Raw genomic sequence first — 21,708 nt, 5'->3', positions numbered from 1 at the left:
TCAATTCTTACGTTACTCCGGCTATAACGGACAGCCGCTGTTCGTTAGCTTATAAATAAGTAATCTACATTGATTACTTTCAATCGATGCGCTGCCCTACTGACCGTCCTCAACGATGAGACGCAATTTAGCATTTTTGAACAGGTCATGACATCCAGAGACGTGATATCCAGTAATCGGAATAGGCTGAGTATAAATACCTAAACTTGGTGGAACAAAGTCATCAAGTGGAGACTGCCTTGCGATAACATTTCTTTCCGGGACCAAAGTCCTGGAAACGTACTAAGTAAATAATAGTGTTATAAATAGGGTAAAAAACAATGCATTCCTCGTTTTTGTCCAATACAATCAATAGGCGTAAAATTACCCAAAGGGTAAAAACGGGACCCTATCACTAAAACTCCGCTGTTTGTCTGTCTGTCTGTATGTATGTCTGTCTGTCTGTCCGTCTGTCCGTCTGTCACCAGGCTGTATCTCATAAACCGTGATAGCTAGACAGTTGAAATTTTCAGATGATGTATATCTGTTGCCGCTATAACAACAAATACTAAAAAAAGAATTAAATAAATATTTAACTGGGGCTCCCATACAACAAACGTGATTTTTTTGCCGTTTTTTGCGTAATGGTACGGAACCCTTCGTGCGCACGTCCGACTCGCACTTGCCCGGTTTTTTTTTACTTTCTATACATATTCCTTAAATCTAAATACACATAATCTCAACGCTCGCTACTCGCTACGCTTGTGGTTCAATTTTGGACTCTCGCTTGCTCGGGTATCAATATTAGCACGAAAGGTTAAAAACCAAGTTTCCCCCTTGTAAAACAAATAACTATTGTTTGTCGTGACGTTATCTGATTTGCATCGGTATTAAATATAATAATGGCTAGTTTCCACATCTATGTGTGTTGTGACGATTTTTGCGGTGCTATCGTGGCATTCGAACTGAGCACAATGTTTTCAAATAAAACAGATGACTATGGATGGTATAGAAAGGATGCTAATCTCTTATGGCAGAATTGTTGCAAAAGTGACCGCTTTCAGCTTTAAATAATAGTTCCTAATTTCTCCGTTAGCGCTAGTTAGGCTCTGGGACATGAGTATAACATGAACCATATAAGGCAACAAATAACCCGACCAAATTACGTAGGTTGTTTTTGGTAGTATTTCGGTGTATGGTGGCGCCGCCTAATTACTGTTTTTTGATGGACACTTTTCATACATAGAGATTTGGCTCCTTTATATAGTCTCCATGCAGATGACTTACGCTGCTTCTTACGTAAGCGAACGAAGGCGGGCCCACCACAGCGTTCGCGTTCGCAACGAGATCGCCCACGTAGGACACTTTTATAGGTATCAAAGGATTGATTCACCCCGAGCTGCATCGCTTCGCTTCGCGTAGTACGCTGCGTAACGCGTCACTGGACTTCTACTGGCTCTATTTGCTTTGTTTAACAATGCTCAGCAACGAAAACTAGTGCCAGACATAGATATATATTACACAAATGATCACGTCAAGTTTCATATAATTTAAGCACGTCACTTTAAAATCAGAGCAACTTCGATTCGGCTTTTTGGTGGCGGGTTTGTATGACTTTCAATAACAGCTAAAGCCTAAAGGTGCTTACGACTATGTAAGTACATGTAACCCTCTTCACGTGTACACAGATCATTGCAAAAAATAGATAATTTTCTTCGGAATTGCTACGAAAAGACTATTATTACCGAACAGTTACCCAAAGGTTACTTCGATAAATTCAGTATTTAGTTATACGTTTACCATCGCGTGTGCTTACGTAATCGAGAAATTTGTTGTAAAATTATTCTGCGCAGTTTAGTTTTATCGAAGCCTTGAACTTATTTCGGTAAGATTATCTAAGACCAGGCTTTCTGTTAGGTAACAAACAGGTAATGGAATAGGTACTTGAAAATGTATTTAAATAATATGTATTTACCCATCACGGAACAATGGTGTTCCGAACATTTTGGAGGCGTGCGCGGAGCCGAAGGCCCGTGATGGGACGTACGCAGACAACTGGACTATCGGAAGTTGATGGAATCTAAATAAAATGTAGGTTTTATCTTGGAACAATTATTAAACTAAATATTTGATATAATATTAAAGACCCAACATTAAAGCTATATTATGCAGGCGCGATAGGGCTTTTAACCAGCTTCGATCCTATTAGAGTGGAGGGTGTGGTGTTTCGTTGATTAAGTATAATGTAAAAATAACGTTATAAATATATAATGGTTAAAACCATTTTCGAAATAAATTGCTTAAAAATTATCAAATAGCTGTGCCCCCTCTCCCATATTTGAAAATGTGATGTCTACCTCGAACTTTAAATGCACTTTTCGTGGGGTAGTCACACAAATCTCTGTTTTGACATTTTGCTGGGACGTCAGTTAGCCGCGACCACGACCAGTGAAACCTGTGTCGAAACGTCGGTAAATAAAGGTAACAAAATAAATTCGCGATAGACCCGTTTCTAAATGTGATTTAATGTGTTCAAACCGCGAAAGTTTTAAATGTTATATATTCACTTGTTATGTAACAATCATAAATATAGACCCAAATCTAAAAGGAAAACACTAAAAAGTACAAATTTTCCCATAAGATGCGTAGACGCAGCCTTGCGGCCTGCCATTTTGCGTACTACACTCAATATCAGTGTTGCCAGCGACATAAAACAAAGTCGAAAAATATGCGCCAAAAAATAATATTAAACTTTTTGCACAGATTTTTAAAAAGTGCATAAGAATGCACACTGCCAAGTTTAGGGTTAACAATGTTAGTATTTTTATATAGTTGAGGTATCTAGGTATCCATAACACTTATGTTAATTTAATATTTAATCTTGTCAATTCCTCGTTTTTGCAAGAAAAGTTACACGCAATAAAGGGGCCCACTGACTATCAGTCCGCCGAAAGATATCGGCCTGTCACTTAGAACTAAAATTTTACAGTTCCGAACAACTGACAGGCCGATATCGTCCGGCGGACTGATAGTCATGGGCCCCTTAAAGGACGGGCAAATATGGAGGTCTATTGACAAAGGCGCGCAATACCCTTTGCTTTATTTATAAAGATATATTGAGCTACTGTTTAAATATACCCAACTCTCAATAAGGGCCTCGCCTTTAGGTAACCCACAAAGGCCTATAAATTATAAATACTAAAACGCTACAGAAGTTCTACCTAATCTTCCTTTAAATAATTTCACCGATTAGACTCACTTGTTTTTAGTCACTCGTGCGAGTAACTATAAACAAGTGTCTAGACCGTGGAATTATTTAATGTTTGTACAGTCGCCATCAGATATATCGGAGCGGCCAAGGTGCTCACAAATATCTGAACACGCCTCTATTGTCAGGGCGTTAAGTGCGTGTTCAGATATTTTTGAGCACCCCGGCCGCTCCGATATATCTGATGGCGACTGTACCTATGTCTCACACCAGTTTCAATTCGACTAATCTTTCTTTTTTGAAAACTACGCAGAATAAGTAGGTACTTAAATAATATTTAATACAAAATCTCCTCGCACCGACCCCGGATAAAATTACCCCATCCCACAGCGGCAGATTGGATTGACATAATTTCAGTTGTAATCAACGAGATGACGAAAAAAAGTTTGAAACGCCATGTAGATATGGGTGCTTATCAATTTACCACGTCGCACGTTGGTTGAGCCAAACTATTTTCAACTGACTGCCCTAAGGAACATACCTACTTTAAAATATATAACTAATTCCCTATATATTGACACTCTTAAACTAGTAGCTCTGTGAGATGTAGATCTCGCAAACCCCCATGGATCCAGGAAGAGGCTCGTGTTGTTGCGTGTGCAGATATTACGTACGCGCATACAGGTGTCATGTGAAATTACAGTGAGTTCCCTAATTTTTTTTTCAGATACCCTGTATGAGGACACCATTGGAATGTCCTCCACTACGCAACCGACCCTCGAGCCTCAAAATGAGACCAGTTTCTTGGCCAACCACAATATTTTTTTTGATATGGTAAGAAACACTCGTTTGTTTTATAATTATAAAGTTTTAAACAGGTACCTATGTTTTGTTTTTGTGTCCGCATTAACTTAAGCTTGCAAATCTGTAAATTTAACTAAGTAATAGGTACATTAAATTTTGACGGGTGAGTACAGTCATGTTTAAAAATAAGGTTGCATATAACTTACTCAAAAATATGTTACATAGTTCTTAATTCGCTGACATAAGTGGGACATATTTTTTTTCTAGTATGTACTTGACTACAAGAAAGTATATACTAGAAGAAATACAAACATAACTCATAACTTCTAGCCGCCAGGAGGCCTATAAAACCCGTCTTATTCTACTTTTAAATGTTTAAACTATTGTGAGACATACTAACATTTTAAATGTTTATATTGATAAATAATAATTGAACATGTTTTGGCCTGTTTAGAATTATGGGTGACTAGAAGATATAAATGTAAATGTAAAACCCTGATCATAAAATATATTTTACTCATAAGATAAAAATAGCCGTGATGCTAATGGCCTAACAATAACATCGATCGGATAACGGCGATAACTCCCTCACCGTAACTGCTAACAACTACTTTGCAAATTATACGTATCGTGGATAGCGGGTAAATTTCATGGATCGCCTAAACGTTTTACTGTCCGAAACACCTATTTCATCAATCTCCTGACCTGACTTACCTAAATCCTCACCTTGGACCCTGTTTGATAAATAGGGTAGACTGGTCATTTATTTTGTGTTCAAACCATTGATTCGCTAGAATTACGTTTAAAGGGAAAATAGACCTTTTCATTGAATTTCGTTTGTGAATACTGAATGTAAAGTACCTAAAGGCTCGGCCAAACACAAGGCGCGACGCAGCGCCGCGTTCGCGCCGCGTTCGCGCCGCGTGATGCCTGTTCAAACAGGTCGCGCGCGGATCGCGCCGGCCTCGCGCTCTCAACACGCCCTCATCGCGCGCGCGAACGCGGCGCGGCGCGATGCGGGCGTGACTCGCGCCAGTCGCACCCGATACAGCAGCATGCGCGCGCGGAAGGTTTCTCATTCACGTCCGACTGATGTGACCCAGCGTGGCGCCGCGTCCACGCCGCGTTCGCGCGCGTCCGCGCCGCGTGGACGTGCGCGACGGGGCGCGACAGAAGCGGGGCGCGATGCCGGCGGGACTCAGTCTGTTTGACGTCGCTAACCTGTTAGCATGGGCGGCGGTCGCGCCGCGCGACCGCGGCGCTGCGTCTCGCCTTGTGTTTGGCCGAGCCTTAAGTCTTTTTATAAAATGCTTTGTACAAAACACAGAAAGATTTATGAATTAAACAAAACTATCATGCTTTCTGTTGACCTCACATTAGATTTTTGGCATGTATTTATTAATTTAAAATTTAAAAGTGGAAAAATTACTGCCTTGGGTGAGACTTGAACTCACGGCCTCTGGATCGATACTCCAGCGCTCTGCCAACTGAGCCACCAAGACCTCATCCATAGTCAGCAAATCTTCCCACTATATGGGTCTAGGGGACCCTAGCGATATCTACCGTAAGAGTGTTACACTTCTTAAACGGCCACCGGAGTTCCAAGTCATATTGGAAATTCACCAGTTACGATGTGCTACCCATTCTAAATTAATTTTTAACAAGCAGAAACGTCTGCGATCGATGCTATTAAGCTTAGAATAAATTTAAAAGTGGAAAAATTACTGCCTTGGGTGAGACTTGAACTCACGGCCTCTGGATCGATACTCCAGCGCTCTGCCAACTGACCACCAAGACCTCATCCATAGTCAGCAAATCTTCCCACTATATGGTAATTTTTCCACTTTTAAATTTATTCTAAGCTTAATAGCATCGATCGCAGACGTTTCTGCTTGTTAAAAATTAATGTATTTATTACTTGAGGATTTAGTACATAAGTGGTAGGTACTAATTTATACTTAGTTGACAAAATGTACCTATAGTTTTAGATTTTTATGGTGAATTTTATGTTTTTTTTTCTACTCAGAATCACGAGCTCTTACGTTATTTTTAAGGAAAAATGTCTCAGTTTTATTTTCTATTGTGTTACCAACTTCCGGTAACACAATAGAAAATAAAACTTATAGCGGTAACATTAATCAAATATTCAAATATGTATGGTATTTTTAGGACACTTTATCCCGCAGATACGAACACCAAATAATATGCATTACTAAAAAACATTATTGAGGGAAAAATTGATGGAAAAAGAGGTAGAGGAAGACCCGGAACATCATGGTGTGACAATATAAGGAGTTGGGCCGGTATTACGGACGCTACCACTGGGCAGAGTGGCGAAACACAGAGAGGACTATCCAATGGTGATCGCCGACATCCGTTAGGATATGGCACGCTGAAGAAGAAGAAGGAATAATTAACATCATACATTTTTCGGGACAATTTTTGGTATCGTATTTATTCCGCTCACAATGAGTTCTTCAAACCTACCAAATTTTGTCTAAATCTAACGAAAAAAAATCCACAATCAAATAAAAGTCAGCCCGCTTATAATAATTATATAGTAAAAAGCTAGAAAGACATTCGAGCGGTGATCACATAGTGTGATGAACGCGTGTGCGCAAAAAAAGTGGTTTCCAATTACGTCTTAGATATCTTTCTTGAATAGGTCTACTCTAAAGCAACCAAAGAATTCAACTTTGAGAAAACAAACTTTAAGTATCAATCTAGTGCGACAGCTGACAAAATCGTGCTCAGCGTATTTAAAGAGGCAAGTAAATAAAGAGGACTTTTATACTCTATACAACGCCGCGAAAATTCTCATGGATGTGGCGCTAAATATTATTTTTACATTTTAGTTATTTGCGCACTATCTGTTTGCCCACGACTTCGTTCCCGTGAATTCTTATATTGGTTGTTGGAATTATAGTATGTACATGATATGAACATTGTGCAGCAAAGAAAAGCAGTTGGTAGTTTAACAACATTTGTCTGTCATAACACAATGTCATTCAACGAAATTTCCGTTCCTTACAAAAATATTTGTTCTCTATAGAAACTTTCAACCTCCTCTTAACCCGTAAGCGGGTTAAGAAGAGAGAGATATATAATTTTAACGCTGAAATTACCACATCAGCTCGTAAAGACTCTCTTTATTATTTTTCATCACACTCGCTCAATAAATGTGGAATTGCACGCAGGCTTAGCGGGAACTTAGAAAAATCGTTTTTCTTTGGGAGTTATGAAGTTTCTAGTATTATAATTAACAGTTTTTGTCTCTATATACTTCATTTTTGTATCGCATGTGTGATGAAAAACATTGTGTGTAACTCGGGGCGTAATAATATTGCAAAATCGAGTCTATAAATCGCTCCAGCAAGCCGTCGCGATTTAACTATACTCTCGTATGGAATATTTAACTTACGCCTATTAGTTATTCTGTGCTTACGCCCCATGTTGCACAATGTACTAAAAAAACTGATGAGAAAGTTGCATTTTATCCGCACGAGCGGCAAAGTAACTTAATGCAAATTTTGAGTTGATTGGTAAAATACCTTATATTGGCTGTTGGAATTGACTTTTAAGTGATGATTTTAAATGATAAACATTTAATAATAGCTATCTTACTTATAACTATCTTGTATCTTTAAGAGCCTTAGTTTGGATTTATTTTGTAATGTTTGTAATTCGTATTTTCCCCGCGTTGGTGTGGTGAAATTTTTTGTGTTTTACTCGGTAGCAAAGTTTGTTTAACCCTCGTGCTTATATATTTCTGGGTAAAATTGGACATATCTGACCGCAGTTATTATAAGAAAGGGATTTAAAGCATAATACAGCATTTAAAGCATATTCTTGTTCAATGGCGCTATCAGTGTAAATGTTAACACTACTTGATGGCGTCCTTAAATAAGAATAGGTAAGTATATGGCTAAAATGCTTTTTTTGTTCTCTCAGAATACTTTTGTGCATAGGACAGCGGCCACGCAAGTCAGATTTTACGTTTAGAAGTCATAAATAGTACTAGGTGATCGATTTTTACGCATAAAGCTAAAATTAAATGATAATACAAAGCGCCGCTTACAACAAAGATGAGGCGAGAGGGCACCGTGGTGTTGTATGGAGGTTTTCCGTCTTGAGTAACTATTAGTCTCTGATATTTAAGAATATTTACCCTTTTAAAATTCTAAGTAGTTCTAAAACTTTGTAATAGCCTCTGACATTTGATACATAAATGCATAACGAGAAAAGAAGTGTTTATAATTAAGAATCGAGCCTGGTATGATAACGCCTAAAAATGTGTTGTTATTTACATTTACCTTCTCCGTTCATTAGCCGCTGCCGTAAAGGTACCTAACGTTTGGATTCAGAATGCACCAGCAGCGCAACATTACCGCAGCAGTAATTCTGCCGACTGAATTTCTATAGGAAACGTCAAATAGGGCATTTTATCGGGACATTTACACAAACTGCAAATCGGGACTCCAAAGTAGAGTAGGAAACATAAACACTTAACTTGTTTCTACCTTTTTTTTGTACACTGTTTTAAGCCAAATTCGTTTTAAGTATGTATCATGTTATTTGCTGTCGTGAAACGTACTTTGAGCTAAGAACCTGAATTATGAAGTGCCATTTTGGGGCAATTTATTAAAAAAGTGCCAATTTTTTTTAATCATCAGCACTACAATTCTTTTTTAGCACTTTTTTCACACGTGGTCCAAGTCTCTCACCTGGGCGAGTCCCCCGGACTCACCCTACAAGCATTTCATTAATACAAACTAATCACATTTGAACTGCTTCCTCCTCCGTTCTCAATTATTGTGTCCATGTAAAGGTGACATTCGGATGACGACTGCAACAGCATCACTGTTGCATTGTTACTGCTGAACTGACAATTTCCATGAACATTTGCGGCGTTGACGTCGTTGCGGTATTACTGCCGCAATTAAGGGGCCCACCCATTACCAGTGTTCCGGACGATATCGGCCTGTCAGTTAGAACAAATATTTGACAGTTCCGAACAACTGACAGGCCGATATAGTCCGGCGGACTGGTAATGGGTGGGCCCCTGAGAGCGCAATCCGTCACTATTTATAAATGAAAATCACAGTCAGGCCAATTCTAACGTCACTGACCTCAGAATGATATCTAAATGATGTAATTTAGGTGTCGTGCGTTTTGCTCTAGCCAATACATTACGATATAAGTACGAGCGAAATGCACGATAACTAAATTACATAGTTTAGAAATATTATATTATTATTTTCTGATGTACGTTCGAATTGGCCTCAATGACATTTTCCGCGTTAATGCTGCTGTGCAGCAGTAACCACGGATATAATACAGGGCTAAGTGGCTAACGTTCAAAAATAGTTGAAGTGTGGATAATTAGACGTCACGTGTATGAGCATTTCGTCAAAGACACAGGGAACAAATTCAAAAAGCGTCCTATGTGCTAGTGCTCTTTTTTTTATAAACTGATCGGCGATTGGCCCTAGTCACACCTGATGGAAAGTGAAGACAGGGCCTAAGATGGAGCTCACCGGTTCAGTAACAGCCTATACACTCTTGTTTTAAAGAGACCGAGGTCATATTGATCAGGGAATACAGATGGCGGGAGCGCATTCCATTCCTTAGCCGTCCGTACCAAAAAGGAGGAGGCAAAACGTTTCGTCCGAACGAATGGAATGTGGACCACGAACGGGTGCATTCGCTCCCCGCGCCTGGATGTCCGATGATGGAAAGAGTCTGTCTTCTTAAATGTACCAAAGTAAAACGTCAGCGAACTGGAAAATGCAAAAAAACTGTATTTAGGAGATATCGTTGGTAGTTATACAAGTAGTTTGGAAGGAAATAATTCACGCAATCACATAATATATCAATTAGTATCAACAATTAAGATAGAAAAGCAGCACACAGAAACAATAAATACAACCCACTGAAATTCATAATTGAAGGAAAATTTTAAGGGAAGCGTGGCCGTGGCAGAAGACACCATGCACTAAAAATATAAGAGACTGGTTAGAAGTGACCAGCATAGATATTAGATAAAGTAATTCGGATGAAATGATAGAGGGACATAAAGGCATATATTTTAATAAGATATTTTGTCGACAGCCGTCAAACGCAGTCGTGTCAACCGCGATTTAATTTCTTTGTTTTTACCTTGGCGGTACCATCGGTTTGCCGCTATCACTGTCAAATTTCGCAAGAAAGAATGGGAAAGACCATGCGCGCCAAGTGTCAATTTTGATCGAATTTTGTCGATTTATACTTATTTTAAAAACGTTGCCTTACAATATCGAAATTCGAAAGCTGTCAATTGTGTATTTAAGTTAAGATTATTTTAAAAGTGCTTGTTGCTAGGCCTATTTGAATAAAGTATATTTTGACTTTGACTTTTACTTTGACTATTTTTACTTCTTTTTTTTTTGTTTATAGTGTCACGTAATAAATAACCAAGTAAAGTTTGATTAAAAGTCCGAGTTAGAGTTTACTTTGGGAATTAATTAATTGTATCGAGCGAAGTGTCATAATTCGTGTATCGGAAGCTTATAAATTAAAAATAATATAATCAAGAAGTACTTACATAATATTTTTTCCACATCTACGAATATCAACGTCTCTTAGAAAAATATGATGATATAATGAGATTTTTCGCCTTCTGGCTCAGGGAACGGGTTTAAATTCCGACGTTTCAGCTGAGTTGCACCAGCTGTGGTCACAGAAAGACTGACGTCCCAGCAACAACAATAACAACAGCAATAGCACCAGCAACAATGAAATTAAATCGCGGACACCCGAGACCCGTTTGTATATTTAATTAAATAACTCTGATGACTCAGCTGGAAATGAGTACAATTTTTCAACGCCGCAATGAGTGGTCAAGACGCATTTAATAGTAGTTCACGGACATTAATGGACCCCACCGCCTTCAGAAAAAAATCTGTGGACATATAACTATTTCTTACGTTTGTTTTACTAAGAGTATCCAATGGATGAACTTAAAACAGGAGTTTCACTGTCTAAGTGAAACGTTTATACGCAGAAGGGCAAATTTAGTCGTGCACTAACGCGTAGGTAGTATTGGTAGTAACGTTGTATTTCGGTTCTGTATGCCATTGTTTTGAGCCGAAGCGGTAGTCGAAATAGCAGTCAAAAAGTCGTTCTTAGAACAATAACGAAATTTCGTCGGTTATAGACGGTAAATCATCCAAACGAAGCCAGTCCTTTTAAATGTGTACATTCAGTTTATAGTCAGTCTACTGTTTATTGTAGCCGTACTTAAAGGGCGTTTTGGTAGGCTAAAATAAAGTAACGGTCCACGGGAAAAGGTACTTTATGCCGGCTGGCGCTTACGTCGCATACCACCGCAATATTATTGGAGCGGCGTTAATATTAGCGTAAGCGCCAACCGCCATAAGGTACCTTTAAGGTAATTCAATAACAATAAATTAATTTTGCCCGCCCATTATATAACTAATTAAATTACTAATTTGGGGTTCTAAAACATAACACTTCCGGAGATATTTCAGCACTAATTAATTACACGGTAAACTTAGTCACTGTCAATGACTGTTCAGAATTTAATTATAGATGTCGAAAATTTGCTACAATTGAAATTCCAGTAATATTGCGGCAGGTGTCTGCTTTATCGGCTCTTACCTGTTTAAGTCCTCATATTTTTGTTGGTAATGCTTGCAAGAACATTTAATAATGTGAATTCTAAAACATGGAAAAAAGTTAAAAAGTTAAATAAGTATGTATTATAATATACAAGGTGTAATAAAAAAGGTGTAATGAAGATGTTTTTGACCTTTTTCGTATGGAGGGTTGGCCGACTTGGATATCTGCCCCATAAAAAAAAAATATCGCGTCCAAAAAACTTTTCTTGTACTATTTCCTAATCAGAACACGATACCAAATATGTCCTTAAACGAATCCTTACTATTTTTATTACAACTTGTGTAAATAGGCAAAACAAGTTTTTTGTCAAAAAAATATTTTTGATGCAAGATTTTATAGCTAACTTACTTTTCTTTCGTACTTTTCTTTCAACAGCCAATTGATTTGATACTCATCGAGACAAATCTAACAAACGCAAACACAAAGAAGTTTCGTTGTTTTATCACAGAGTTTTTACGGACACCTACCTCCCTCTGGTCTCCATCATTATTATCAGCTCGATGGTATGATAATATTTCAATGTCACCCAACGAATGGGAAGTGATAACAAACACACAGACAAATAGGGCAAGTGACAAAAAAATAAAAGGGTAAAATCTTCTAATTAACATCAAGAACTCCGCAAAACCTTCGTTCAATGACGCAAACACCCAGGGCCACACTGCAGTGGGCACCTTGCAGCGATAGTATCTAATCGTTTTGATTCATGGGCAGGCCTCGGCCAAGACCTTTCCTGTCTGAGCACTTAAATTGCTCGCCCTTTACGGCTGTGGTTGTTTGAACTAACATTCACGCTTTTGGCTAGCTAAATAATGTTTAGACTTCATTCTAAGTAACATTAAACTCTAGAAGATCACAAAATCAGAGGTTCTAAACCTCTTCTGAGAAGTTTTACAACAAACAACTTCGATTTCGATACATCGTGAACGAATACAATAGTTATTTACGATACAAGTGCGGAAAAGAGAAAATTCGAAATGAGTGGCGATAAATTAAAACACGACCGCAGGGAGTGTTTTCAATCGACACGAGTTGCGAATTGCCTATTCGCACGTGTATCGTACAACGTTTTACAGTACATATGGCCCTTTAAACTTTCGACATATGCACGAAAAGTGCTCTTTTACGCACTAGTGCAAGAAAGCACCATATGTACTGTAAATCAAATTTTAGACGATGACAGTACTGACATTTGACGGCCGGTCTGGCCTATTGGGCAATGAGCCTACCTGAGAAGCGGATGGTCCCGGGTTCAAATCCTGGTAGGAGCATTTATTTGTGTGATGAACACGGTTATTTGTTATTGAATCATGACTGTTATGGGCATTTTCACTTAACTGTGTACCATTAACAGCCGGTTAGTAATCGTCACAAAACTGACGGTCAATGTCAAATCATTTTATCAGGAATGTGACAATTTGAACTTGTATGCACCTCTTCAAATACTTAACAACTACTTAGTTACAAAAAAAACATGAGATGTCATGCTAAAACCTTTCCAAATTAATACAAATCCGTTCTTTACTACGTTTCAATAAAACTCATAATATGTATATAAACTATGGTCTCATTAACTTATGACGTCAATGTATTAACTGGCGTGTGCCGGATATGTGCCGGATACGGATGTAATTTTTGCGCGATGTCGTGTATTTAACCTGGGTCTCTATTGTTTCCCCTATAGTTTTAAGTCATAATGTATTGTTTGTCCACATTTTCGTTAAGTAGTCATAATTTGGTTTTTCTCAGAAACGCGTAACTTTTCAGGATTGCCATAAAACAAACCTAACCTAACTCAACCTATATCTATAGGATAACCTGAGGAAAATCCTGAAAAGTTAACGGTTTCAGAATCATGACTAATGAATTAATAATATGACAATCATTACATTATGGCTTTCAATAATTATGTCAATTTAACCTATCTTTAAAAAGCCCATTTAATGTCGTAATAACTTTTATATAACTGTAGCTGTACGTCTTTTTACTATAAAGGGGACAATTTTTGCGATAACTTAAAAACGGCGAGATTGATCATGTTGTCTTTCTTAATAAGCTCTATTTCTACGATTTTTTTCATATTTTTTGGTCATTTTTTCTTTCGGAGCCAATTATTTTCGAAAATATGCACTTTATCAAAAATTATTGTTAAAGACCCATATTCGTTTGAAAGACCTATCCAACAATACCCCACACTATAGGGTTAAAGCAAAAAAAAAAAAACACCCCCACTTTACGTGTAGGGGGGGGGGGGGGAGAATTTTTTGAGTTATATATATCCATGCCAAATTGCAGCTTTCCAGCACTAACGATCACAGAGCAAAGCCTTGGATGGACAGACAGACAGGCGGACGGACATGGCGAAACTATAAGGGTTCCTAAGTTGACTACGAAACTATTTTTTTGTGAATTATATCGGATCCCAACATCTATGACAAGAAAGATTTTGCGAAAACTAGTTTTGAACAAGAACCGGCCCGCTATCCCTTATTAAAGGGTTTTGTGTGTGTTCACAAGGTTTGACGTTTGACTAGTGAAATAGCGTTTCACTAGTTAAAACTATTTTTTTGTGAATTATATCGGAATCCCAACATCTACGACAAGAAAGATTTTGCAAAAACTAGTTTGGAACAAGAACCGGCCCGCTATCCCTTATTAAAGGGTTTTGTGTGTGTTCACCATACCCTTTGCCCGACAAAGCCCTTTCATTTTGCTTTTAAAGCCCTTATCTAAGCGCTAACCCATATGTTTAAGCGGTATCTAAATACCCTTACAACCTTATCATTACCTCACCAATACAAGCATATTGCTTATAATGGTTACTTGGTTATTCTTATATTAATTTTAAACATATAAGCGTGCCAATTTACGGTTATTATGGTTTACCATTTACCTTGTTCATAAAGCACACATTACTACGCATCTGACAGCGAACAATCTTATAGGTACTATATGATATATTATAATATGACGTACTCGAAATTGTCAGTGTCTATTTTACTAGAGATTGTAAAAGGTTTAAATTTCATATTTATAAATTTCAATCAATACTGGCCACTTACAAAAGTTTACTAAAATAATGAGGAATTTTTTTATAAAACCGGCCGAAGAGTTCCGTACTATTACGCAAATAACGGCAAAAAAATCACTTTTGTTGTATGGGAGCCCTACTTAAATACTTATTTTATTCTGTTTTTAGTATTTGCTTTTACAGCGGCAAGCGGCAACATAAATACATCATCAACCATCGTAAAAATTTCAACTATCTAGCCATCGCGGTTCGTCAGATACAGCCTGGTGATAGACAGACAGACGGACAAACGGGCTGACAGACAAACGGACAGTGGAGTCTTAGTAATAGGGTTCCATTTTTACCCTTTGGGTACGGAACCCTAAATAGCGCTAATTTGTTAGGGTAGCCCTTATAAAGGGCTAGCTTTATTGTTTGGTAAGTGTTTTGATCAGGGATAGTCAAGTGAATGGGCTAGCAGTTCAAACTGGCCAGTCCTTTTCTGGGTTAGCCGTCTTAAAGGGATGCCCATTGAAAGGCTTTTATTGAGAAAAGGGTTAAGGGAAAAGGGTCCGGTCCCTGTTGACTGGAAAATCCCAGTTTAAGCCAGTATCGTACCTACTGTATATGATCAGGCATCTTTCGTTCATTTTGTCACCTTTATAATACAAAGTCTATGAAACATGGGACTGGATTAAAAAAATCATGGGAAACTTTTTTACTCAAGCTCGAAAGTTCACTTGAAATGTTTTCAAACAACTCAAAACTGAACGAAATAACACGAAACTTTCAAATTAAAAATAGTGGTGTTTACAAGTTTACATAAAATGACCCTGGTTACTCTTGTGTTTTAACTCTGGTATAACGGATCTGAAAATAGTGACATGGCGTGCAAGCCAAATAATCGATTGCGTCGCCGTCGCCTTGGCCTGAAAGCAGTACATTTCCCACGTCGTTTTCATGCGAGTTTAAGCATAACTTGACAACTGCGAACAATTTTATGTCATAATATCAGAATACTAGTGGCTCTGTGTGCACCTCTGTAATCCCCATGCCTCCGTCATTTTGAAAATTATCCTAATTTAAACGGACAAAAGTTTCTAGTCAGACCAAGAAAAGTCTGCAACGATTTTGATAACACACGCAGTGCAAGTGTTAATTTAAACGTCAAACTTCTATGAAATTATGTCGTACAAATAACACATGCATTGCGTATGCTATCAAAATCGTGGCAGACTTTACTTGGTCTAACTCTATGCATCTAATTATCGAACCTGCTCCCAAAATTGTATGATAATTGGTTGAAAAATTCGCCTTGTAGTGGAGAACATCCGGACAGCTGCTATACAGCCGGGCATATGAAACTACGGTAACATTCAGATGGCACCTGCAGCTGCATTAGGTACTGAGGGCCTACCGCGAACCACGTTCGACGTGTTGCCTCCCTGTCTCACTTACGTACGAATTTACAAGTGCGACACAGAAGCAACACGTCGAACGTGGCTCGCGGTAGGTCCTCTGATCAGCGGCGGTGCTGACACGGGCGCTGTCACTGTCAATTGCTTGATAAAATGAGTGACGGATTGAAGTGCGGCAACAAACGTCACACTATATATTATACATAATGTAAGTGGTAAGACATTTCTAGTAAACTCTCGGGCCAATTTGAACAATTATCATATGAACTAGATATCCACTAGATATGAAACAGAAACGATAACGAAATATTTAAGAACGTCATGTCAAATTTCGTATTGATCCCGTATCTGTAATTATCACGTTGTTCGAATTGACCGGGTCTCTAAATAAATAATATAGGCATGTATTTTATTTTACTTACAACAATAGCCTAATTTCATAAGACTCAAGTTTATGAATTGTAGATTTTTTGCCTAACATCTACCGACTAAAGTAATCAAAGAAGTTTGCAGACAAAAATTAATGGTTGTTTAAAGTTTTTAACAAATTATAAACTCCAATTGGATTCTTAACATATTTCTATTACTTCTTCTTGTTATTTAACTGTAGGTATTTACGAACGGGATTATCCACGTAATATCAATAGATTTAGATTTATTTATTTCATAATATTAAATTACATTATAAACTAGCTGTGCCCGCGGCTTCGCCTGCGTGGAATTCGGTCTGTGTCAGTAAGCGGCTAATTCACCCCTAATTTATCTTGACAGATGGATACGCTAGAGGACTGTACTCCAGATAAAATATTTTACAATTAGGTACCTACCACCAAAGATAGATATAACTCCGTAATAGATGGATACAGTCTAAGGAAAAAACGTGCCTCGAAAATCACGAAAATTTGATTCTCGATCAGATGTCGCTACTACCTCTTGCCTACCCTCGTATAGAGGGCGTTGACGGTTTCGTTTGTTATTATTTAACAATTTTAACGCATATCAGTGAAAGAACATGGGTCAAAATAATAAAAATCATATAAAAATAATTAATACAAATAAAAAAATCATTTATCCATATTTAAATACATTTTATCGTATTTTAATAAATCTTCACTTTTAGTTTTAAAGTGTGTCGATAGATGGCAGTGAATTTACTGTGGTTACAAAATTTACTATGACAGTACCGCTCTATAATATTATATCCTCTTTGCTACCACTAAATAAAATTACACTCCAAAATGAATATTTTTTTTGCCCTTATTCAAATTTTTGACGTGATTTAAACGGCATAGAGTAGTAGGTGTATATCGAACGATACAGTACCATTTTTGTATTTTTACGTCCTTGACTGTACCTATGCAAATCGCACTACATAATTCCGAAATTTTTTATTCCGAATTTTAGAATGTCGAATTTTATCATTCCGATTTTTAAATGCTCGACCCATCAAAATTCCGACTGTCATAATTACGAATGATGAAAATCACGAAGATTTATATTTCCGAAAACCCAAAAAACCGAATATTGTAAATTCCGAACTACATAATTCCGACTATAACAATTCCGATGGTGGCAAACACCGAATTTAACATTTACGATTTTCAAAATCACGAATTCGGAATTGCCCTTATTCCGAATTAACGTGATTCCTATTTTAAATATCCCAATTTTTTAATTTCCACTTTTCTGGCAACAGTTCGTTTTCTTGGGGGTCGCAATTCTAACCTAACCTAACCCACTTCTGGCAACAGTTCGTTTTCTTGGGGGTCGCAGTTCTAACCTAACCTAACCCACTTCTAGCAACAGTTCGGGTTCGCAGGTTCGCAGTTCTGTCTAATTTATTTATGCCGAATTTTTATGCCAAAAATATTTTATGCCGAATTTAACATGATGCGGCACGACAGGTACCCGTAATAATTACTAAAACGTGAGTCTTCATTTGAATATCACGGTTTTCATTTTTCCGATCTTGTAAAAAACCGAATTTCTAAATACCGAATTATTTTATTTCCAATCGGACAATGATTTTTCGGAATTTAGGAATTCGGAAAAAAAAAATATTTTCGGAAAAGTGTAAAATCGGAACTTTAAGCTTTCTGTCAAGTCAAGTGACAATCGGATTTTAAGTTTTCGGAAATAGCACATTCGTGATTTTATTCCATTATTTTATTAAAAATCGTAATTTTGATACTTCGGACTTATAAATAATCGGGATTATGAAAGTCGTGGTTATAAAAATCGTAAAAACGTATTTCGGAATATTTGGGTGTTCCCATCAAAATCATGTCATCCAAATCGGTCCTCCAGTCAAATCAGTCTAAGCATGACGCCGGCGGCGGGCAGCGTCTGCCCCTTTTTTTTTTGTTTTCGGAGTGGGAAATGCATCTGCCCCTACGACTTGTTGATGGTCATAGCGAAGCAGATGCTCACGGGGACCTGTAGGCGCTTGAAGCGGAACGGGAAGTTGCTCGGAATGAGGGGGATACGCGGGATGAACACGGCTTCTCCGGCGCCACACTCCGTCAGGATCTGCGCCTACATATGTATTACGTACGATGTATTTGGGATCACAATCGAATTCGCGCTGGCTTGCCGTTTCAGCCGAAAGCGAAGCGACCTGCCTGGCTAGAGCGCCACTGAGTCTCTCACCGTGGTTTTTCTCAGACCCCTGAGACCGTGCCCCTTGTGGCCGCAATGCATTGCGAGACTTTCGCGAAAGATTCGATTTTTTTCGGAAAGGCATGGTAACGCGTTTAAGTCCCAAATCGTTTGACATTTACTGAAAAATGTTTTTTTTAAAGTACCCACCTTCGTGACCATTATTAAGAGAAAAGGGCACGCACGGCCGCTTCTCCATGCAAACGCAGTGTCCATTTTTTTGGTTAAAAACTACCCTATGTTCTTCCACGGGACTCAAACTATCTCTATACCAAATTTTATCTAAATCGGTTTAGCGGTTTAAGCGTAAAGAGAAATTAAAAAAAGTTTTTTCATATTTTTTGTGTTTTCACTCGGGAATGGTGTCATTTTGATATCATAAATGAATTCGGCATACCCGATTTATACAAAAACGATACCTAACTTGGCCTAGTAGCTAAAATGATATAGTTATCAAGATAAAGTTTTTAACTTCTTTTTCACCACCATGGGGGATGAATTTTTAAAAACGCTGAAAGTAATTTTCTTGCTTTTTAATATAATAACGTTTTGCAAAGTTTTAAGTTCCTAGCTTAAAATAAAATTTGCACCCCAAGACAAACTTTCATCCCCTTTTCAACCCCCTGAGGGGTTAAATTTCCAAAAACGTCAAATTAGTTTTTTTGTAATCGTCTATCATACCTTTCTAAGAAGTTTCAAAGCATTTGTAATGGATTCAAACTTTCAACCCCCTTTTAACCCTGTTAGGGGACGAATTCTTGAAAACGCTAAAATCACTTTTCCTGTATTATAATAATATGCCCATTATACAAAGTTTCAAGTAACGCTCTCAAAAAAAAATTGATCTCCATACAAACTTTCAACCTCTATTTCACCTCCTTAGGGGATGAATTTTCAAAAACGCTGAAATTAGTTTTCTTGTATTTCAATAATATATCTTCTTACGAAGTTTAAAATTGCTAACTTAAAATAAATCTTGAACCCCATACAAACTTTCATCCCCTTTTTAACCCCCTTAGGGGTAAAATTTCTCAAATTTTTATAGCCTATAACCTGGCCGTGGATTTTTTCGACAGATTAGTAAAGTTTGCATCAAAATCCGTTTAGCCGTTTTCATTAGTTGCGCGGTCAAATAAACAGACAAACAGATAAACAGATAAACAGATAAACAGACAAACAGATAAACAGACAAAAATTCTAAAAACTGTTGGAATGTGTTCTGTTATCGATTCTAAGTATCCCCAGCCATTTCTTTTTCGAATATCTTCCATGTACAGACTTTCGACCCTCTTCCGCTTTATTATATGTATAGATTATATTAAGCTAACCTATACGAATTTATATTATGATCGTCAACTATTATATACAAATATCAATACAGATAAAAGTCATCAACAAATATCAATAGCAAAATAAATTCATCACAAAGTCAAATAAATATTGGAAAATAAATATACAATGTCAAATAATAGCATGGTTACGAAAAAGATGTCAATATGGCTACTTATAGCTAAGTATCTCGTAATGGTCGTCAAATTAAGGAACAAGGCATTACAATATCATCATCATCATTAACTTAAGTTATTCTCTTGTCGGTGGAGTATCTTCCAGTTTTCCCTATCCCGCGCCAGCTCTTTGACTTCGACCCCTACTTTTTCTTTCACTTGATCTAATAAGCTGCGTCTGGGTTTTCCTCTTCTCCGCTTCCTTCCTATCCGCCTCTCCAGGATAGTTTTAAAGAAGTGGTCGTGTCGTATTAAGTGTCCAATCATTTTCCCGCGTAAAAAAGAATAAATAAACAATATCATATCATATAATTAATTGAATCTATTCATAATATTAGACGTCATTTCCATATATATTATTCTTTTACAGAATATAATGGATTATCCAATAACAAGGATTGCATTGGCGTTCAAATGCTTCGTCAGATGGTTCGGTTCGCATTTTTGCATATTATTATGTGTTTCACCTTATGGGTTATCCCAATATATCTGTCAATAAAATGAGTGACAGATTGAACGTCATATTGGCTGCAATAATGCGGCGGCGAACATCACTCTTTTTATCAAGGACATTGACAGATACAGCGGCGACTTCAACGCCGCTGCAGTAATCCAGTTGCAGTCGCCATCCCAATGTTATCTAAAGTGTCGCCTATCTTTCGCATGTCTGTCAGGCTAATCCGAACATGCACCTGACATCACACCGAGATTTGATTTTCTCGCATTCATTTCGCTCTGACTTATCCGTACATGTATTAGTGTGAGCGAGACACCCGCGCGAATGACAGCTAACTGATACGGTTCAAATATCGGTTTGATGTCAGGTGAACGTTCGAATTGGCCTGAATGTGAATATTAATTTAGCTTGTACCATTGTTTCAGGCTGTGCAATGACGTTGTGTCAAAAAGAAACCACACGCTTAAGCCACGGGTCGTACTTCCGGAGAACTATGTCAAAGGTACATTCAATGCGTGTATACATAAACGAAGGAATGGAAAGATTTGCGTATTTCTATCAGGCTTCCGTAGCTCAGTTGGTTAAGAGAGATGCACGGATTGCAGAGGGTTCAATCAAGGCTTGCCGGAAGCGTAAATTTTTCAATTTTTCCTTTAATATAAAAATTATGATCAATGAGGATGATCTGATAGGACTATTTGTTTTTTGATATTATTATGTATGACATTACATTTCTCGCACACTTATTTGCGCGAGGAATCTGAATCATGTCATCTCGCTTATTGGTGCATGCGCTTGAGATTTCTATACCTCTTGCAGTGAATGATGGTCCCTAATATGACAGTTCCTTCAGGTCTGTTTTGGTAGGGTGCTAGGGTGTAATAAAAAACCGGCCAAGTGCGAGTCGTACTCGGGCACGAATGGTTCCGTACCATTACGCAAAACGGCAAAAAAAAAGACGTTTGTGGTATGTGTATTTTATTATGTAT

At 37.7% G+C, this 21,708-nt stretch overlaps 1 protein-coding gene across 2 annotated transcripts in view; it reads left to right on the top strand.

Annotated features, from left to right (window-relative positions):
• LOC134741377 (glycine receptor subunit alpha-1) overlaps positions 1-21,708 on the top strand; it is a 66,050-nt gene that overhangs the window by 23,295 nt on the left and 21,047 nt on the right. For both annotated transcript variants that reach the window (XM_063674138.1, XM_063674139.1), the window contains exons 2-3: positions 3,915-4,021; positions 21,145-21,221. In XM_063674138.1, coding sequence (XP_063530208.1) covers positions 3,924-4,021; positions 21,145-21,221 — 175 coding nt within the window. In that variant the 5' untranslated portion in view covers positions 3,915-3,923. The remainder of the gene's footprint in view (positions 1-3,914; positions 4,022-21,144; positions 21,222-21,708) is intronic.

This window comes from Cydia strobilella, chromosome 5 (genome assembly GCF_947568885.1).
Source record: "Cydia strobilella chromosome 5, ilCydStro3.1, whole genome shotgun sequence".
Classification (NCBI taxonomy): domain Eukaryota; kingdom Metazoa; phylum Arthropoda; class Insecta; order Lepidoptera; family Tortricidae; genus Cydia; species Cydia strobilella.
The sequence above is the reverse complement of the archived record's forward strand: the minus strand, read 5'-3'. Positions and strand labels throughout refer to the sequence as shown.